Source organism: Ruditapes philippinarum, unplaced genomic scaffold (genome assembly GCF_026571515.1).
Source record: "Ruditapes philippinarum isolate M1 unplaced genomic scaffold, ASM2657151v2 ctg4359_1_1_1_1, whole genome shotgun sequence".
Classification (NCBI taxonomy): domain Eukaryota; kingdom Metazoa; phylum Mollusca; class Bivalvia; order Venerida; family Veneridae; genus Ruditapes; species Ruditapes philippinarum.
The window spans coordinates 5,520-10,824 of NW_026865346.1; the positions used below are offsets into that span (position 1 = coordinate 5,520).

Consider the following 5,305-nt stretch of genomic DNA (forward strand, 5'->3'; position numbering starts at 1 on the left):
ACACTTCAACTCAGAGTTATGACCCTTGATTAGTTATGCAGTATGCATATGGAGCAATAATCATTTCTTCGCTACGTCTCTGCAACTTCTGGCTGGAATTCAAAGAAACTTTATGAGAACCTTTAATACCAAGAAGAGATGCGCGTATCGTTGGCTTGTTCTGGTCAGACACCTTAACTCAAAGTTATGGCCCTTGATTAGTTATTATGCAGTATGCATATAGGGCCAACTTTATGGAACCTTCAATACGAATAGGGGATGAGCATATCATCGCCTTGTTCGGGTCAGGAACTAACAAAAAGTTATGGCCCTTGATTAGTTATGCAGTATGCATATAGAGCAATAATTGTTTCCACACTACTTCTCTGCAACTACTGGCTGGAATTCAATTAAACTTAATGGAAACCATTAATACCAAGATGAGATGTGCATAATATGTTGCCTTGTTCAGACCAGACCCTTCGTTACAGAGTTATGGCCCTTGATTACTTATTATGCAGTATGCATATAGAGCAATATTGCTTTTTCTTTGCAACTGCTGTATTGATTTCAACAAAACTTTATGGGAACCATAGATACAAAAAGGCAATTTACATCTCTTTGCCATGTTAAGATATTATTGTTATTGCCTTGAATATTTATTATGTCCAAAGAATATTATATTACTGTTTATACCATGATAAACATATAAATAACGCCTTATGTCTTCCGTTGTTGTATTAGTCATAACCAGTACTTGGCAGAGAGTACATATGTATAAATTCAATGAATTTGCTATTATTACTTAAATCCGTCGCGCTTTATCTTATGTCAGTATCATTTTGTGTTATTTTGTGTTTTATTTACTTCCTTTTTGTAAAGATGAAATAAATCATTCTATGAAAGAGTTTTCACTCTGCCTATGTACGTCTAACAAACTGTAACATACACATATCCTCAGTTTATAATAATATTTGACTTACTAGGGTTCGAAAGTAGTTCTACCACGTGGTTGAGATGTTAACAAAAACAGAGGGTAAAATTGTGTCTATTTAGGTAAATGAGTATTGAAAATAGGTCTTACAATCATAGTCAATTTAAATACTCTCACTAATGTACAATTTTAACAGGTATACATTTGTACTTTCGGATTCGACAACAACAACAACAACAACAACAACAATAATAATAATAATATGAATAATATGAATAATATGAATCGTGTACTGTTTACTTTTACATCTATAAATTTACTTAATTCAGATGTACTTGTACTCGATACATTGATATAAATTCAGTCAACTACTCCAATCATTGAATAACTATATGTTTACATGTTTAGTTTTTTAGCGTATATAGGTTAGACCACTCGTATTGTGTTCGTGGTCCTTATTCAAAGACGGACGGATGCGAATGCATGAGGGTCAATGTACGGATATATTTCGCCTCGCCCGAGGAACGAACGAACCATCGACCCTAGGATTACAAAGTCGGTGCTCTCCCTTTTGAGCTGAGCGGGTGGAGATATTCTGGTGCCTTTCCTCGATCTCTGCATATACTTCATAAAACAAACATAGTGTATTTACTTTAATATGATGTGATTTTAATGTGGAAAATATTATTTTACAAAACAATCATTAAAAAGATAAAATATTACTTTGGGAAAAAGAGGAACTTAAGCAGACGGGGAAATGTTCTAAATTATTTATCATGCTAAAAAATTCTAATAAATCAAAAGCCAAATGACAAAAACCAAATAAAATTTAAAAATTATCTTTTTAAATTAAAAATTTTATTTTTGAAAATTATAAAAAAATTTAAATAAAACCCTTAAATCAAAAACCGTGGGGTGATTTGTTAAAAAAATGAAAAAATTTTATTTCTTTAAACAAAAAATGAGATAGATAAAAAATAACAAAAATTAACTAATAAATGTTTTTGTATTTATATGACAATGTCCGAGTGAGACGTTTTTCAAGCACACAATCAGTTGTCAAAAATTACAACACATTATAAGCACTTAGTTCAAATAGCACAAACTAACAACAAATAAAAATAATAAAATCGGATGCTCAATGACATGGTATGATAGTGGTGTTATTGAACACGTTGATTCTATCAAATACTTACAGTATTATACAAAATTAATATTCCACTTTTAATGTTCACAGTAACAAAGAATAAAGAACGCCAAAAACAACAAAAATGAAAATGTTGCAGGCTCGATTTCATTGAACTGTAACAAAATACACACGTACGTGATTGTTGTCAATTAGCGTAGAAAAATAGTCAAATATGGCTTACTTTCACCATTTTTATGCCTTCTTTATAACGAAGTAAAAAAGGTTACTCGAGAATGTTATTATCGCATTAACATGGTTTCGTAAAGCATGCATATTCTCAACAATTATATAATGATTATCTATTTAAATAACACGCATTATATTTGTTAGAATAACTAAACAACTAGTAAAGATATCCCAATTATCACTGAAATCACTAGAAACACCAAAAAGAGCACTTTGTCCAAAAATGTCAATGAATGTTTCACTTTCAATTCTTTTAAAATGTCGGTAGCACCAATTTTGACATCGTTTATTTGGTTTTTTCTTCTACTTAGTCTATTGGTAGCTCCATTATAATCCGCTGAATCATAAAGGACCTCCGTGTCTATATCATCATTTTTCAACTTTGCTAATTCCATTTTATGATTATGTTCATGTTGAACTTTTGCCATGCACTGAAAATACATATTACAAATATGACTAAGACTTTAATGAATTAGTTGTCATGTTTATAAAATAACGGAGATAAATTTATTAAGACAGTGGATGGAATTTTTAAATGGAATAAGAAAGACGAAAACTATGAAAAATGAATATTCCTTTTCATATGGTCTGTTTATAAATAGGTACAAAAAGTACAATATTTATCCATCTACTACTTGTAGCATATGCTAAAGTTATCTTCAATATTTACTATTAAATGTATTGGTGTTCATTATAGCATTATATGTTTTTTCCAATTTATGAAGACTAACTAAAACCAATTAGAAAAAGAAAGGCTCTTCGATAACTGTCTTAACTGACAGTGACATGGGGATCCTAACAAAAAATAAATGTCAAGAAACACACAGAATAGTTCCAGGTTGAAATAATCATAGTAGACTATGTAGACAAGAAAAACCATATAAATTGAAACATATATTAAAATATAATTATTAAAATTGTTTATGATTTTAAATAGATAACAGAAATAAAACTTTTTATTTATGTTATATTTTCTTTTAAGAATATTCCTAAATACAAAATGTGCAATTAATAAAATACTCGAACTTACACATGTCTGTAGAAGAGGAGACAAATCACCATTGTTTGTATAAATCTGTGATGTAACGATGGAAACAATAATAGCACATATGGCATGAGCAATACATACTAGGTTTATTATTCCTGTAAATAGACAAAAACGTTGAATAAAAATAGTTCTATATTTCACCTTATATAAAATTGAAATATAAGTTATTAATTACGTTTTAATTGGACCTGAACTTCTCACCAAGACATACTTTAAAATCATCAAAAAATTGTTATAAATGCATGTAAAAAAGTTTTTATAAAATACTTAAAATTATGCCAAAAATTAATAAAAATTTTTAAAAAAAAAAATTAAAAATTTTTTTTTTTTTTTTTTTTTGTTTTTTTCCTTTTAAAAAAAAAGCCTTAAAATATATTTATACAAAATAAGGTAATATTGAGCAACAAGGAGAGTTTGAAGAATAAATGAAGTAAATAGGATGATGATTCATAATTTGACTAACCTGTAACAGGCAACGTGGAATATAATGGAAGATGAAGGCACTGTGCATATAGAGACAACATTTGTCCAAACAGCAACAATAGACCTGAAAATATGATGAAATGTACGCTTTGTTAACAATAACTTATTGATATTGAGAATATATTTGTTACATTTATAAGAAAATTAATATAGCACGATCATTTTCTTAAATTTAGATCTTTTTAAACCCGTGTATTGTTTTTTGTGGACGTTTTTAGATTTCAAAATAGAACTGGGGGCATATTTAAATAAAAACCTTTTTTGTATAGTTTGTTTTGCAAAAAAGATTTTCACCCTAGAAGAAATAACTGATTGTAAAAACTTTTTTTAAATTAGAATGATTTTAAAATCAATTTTAAATTTTGTTAAAAATGTTAGGATATCAATAATAAATTTCTTAAATTTCTTAAACAGAAAAGATTGCTCCATTAAAAGAGTACATTGTTATTTATTGTTGAGATAATAATCTTACCAAATGTTGATCTTGATGATGATTTACTTGGTAGTAGATATTGGAACGGTATAAGAATGGTTATCACGAGCATTGGGAAAATAAACATGTCAGTCAGATATTTGATGAGTGATGTATTTCTCTTTATTGTCACGACAATCTTCAGCTGAATGTACGACTCATCTGTTAAAACACAAAAATATTTATTAAGATTGGTGTAAATAACTGGTTATTATAATATGTGTGAATGTATGTTATATAGACCTGTCATTTAACATACAAAGTCATACAATTAATATTAAATTACTAGTATTATATTAACTCGCAAGATATAGACAGGTGTTTTTGTACGAAAATAAAATTTTTTTAAAAATAAAATATAGTTCTATATGAAGAACAATATCTTTTGACAGAAATTAAACAAACTTTTGTAGGGTGTATAAGAATTTTCCTTTTTACAGTAAAGGGAAATTTTTATTTTATATAAAATCTCTGTATACCCCCGGGTATTCTTGTTTATATTTTTAAACTTTTAATTTGCAAATAGTGTTATCTACCGCTTGAAAAATGTATTTTCCCAATTTTCCATGTAGCAATATTTTTCATACTTTTGATCATTTTTTTCTTGACCGTAATTGAATTAATTATAAATAACGTCATAAATAAGGTCCTCACCAGGACAACTAATCGTATGTTTCAAATTTGATTTCTGCAATGGGCTTTTCGTGCTCGGGTAAGCCACTGGTGACTGTCAAGGTTTATAATGTTTGGATCTGTGTCAGCGAGGACAGGAATATTCGCAGTGCTCGTGTTCACGTGCATGAATTCCATTAACATCTTCTGTAAGGTGAACAGAATGATTATTGAGATATGTATGTTACTGTTTAAAAACGAAACTCATTGAGGTATGGTGAATATAATTGTTTTTAATTATATGTCTTCATTTACATTTTATCTTTAAATGATATTCAAACGCGGTAAAATTATACATATATCGGTAACAACATTTTTGCAGTAGTTACGGGTAAATTTTTG

At 28.6% G+C, this 5,305-nt stretch overlaps 1 protein-coding gene across 1 annotated transcript; it reads right to left on the reverse strand.

Annotated features, from left to right (window-relative positions):
• Nucleotides 1–1,902: 1,902 nt before the first annotated feature.
• LOC132728695 (uncharacterized) lies at nt 1,903–4,475 on the reverse strand. Its single transcript, XM_060714374.1, has 4 exons — nt 4,292–4,475; nt 3,800–3,883; nt 3,319–3,431; nt 1,903–2,719 (listed from the first exon to the last, which is right to left on the reverse strand). Exons 1-4 carry the CDS (start codon nt 4,377–4,379, stop codon nt 2,438–2,440), a joined length of 567 nt encoding a protein of 188 aa, XP_060570357.1. The 5' UTR covers nt 4,380–4,475; the 3' UTR covers nt 1,903–2,437.
• Nucleotides 4,476–5,305: the final 830 nt, after the last annotated feature.

What these genes read in the sequence shown, in the direction of transcription:
- LOC132728695 (XM_060714374.1), bottom strand. Translation starts at nt 4,379, where the DNA reads ATGTTTATTTTCCCAATGCTCGTGATAACCATTCTTATACCGTTCCAA. An exon ending in ATCATCAAGATCAACATTTG is followed by an intron (nt 3,884 to 4,291) that starts GTAAGATTATTA and finishes TCATATTTTCAG; the next exon opens with GTCTATTGTTGCTGTTTGGA. An exon ending in TTCCACGTTGCCTGTTACAG is followed by an intron (nt 3,432 to 3,799) that starts GTTAGTCAAATT and finishes GTCTATTTACAG; the next exon opens with GAATAATAAACCTAGTATGT.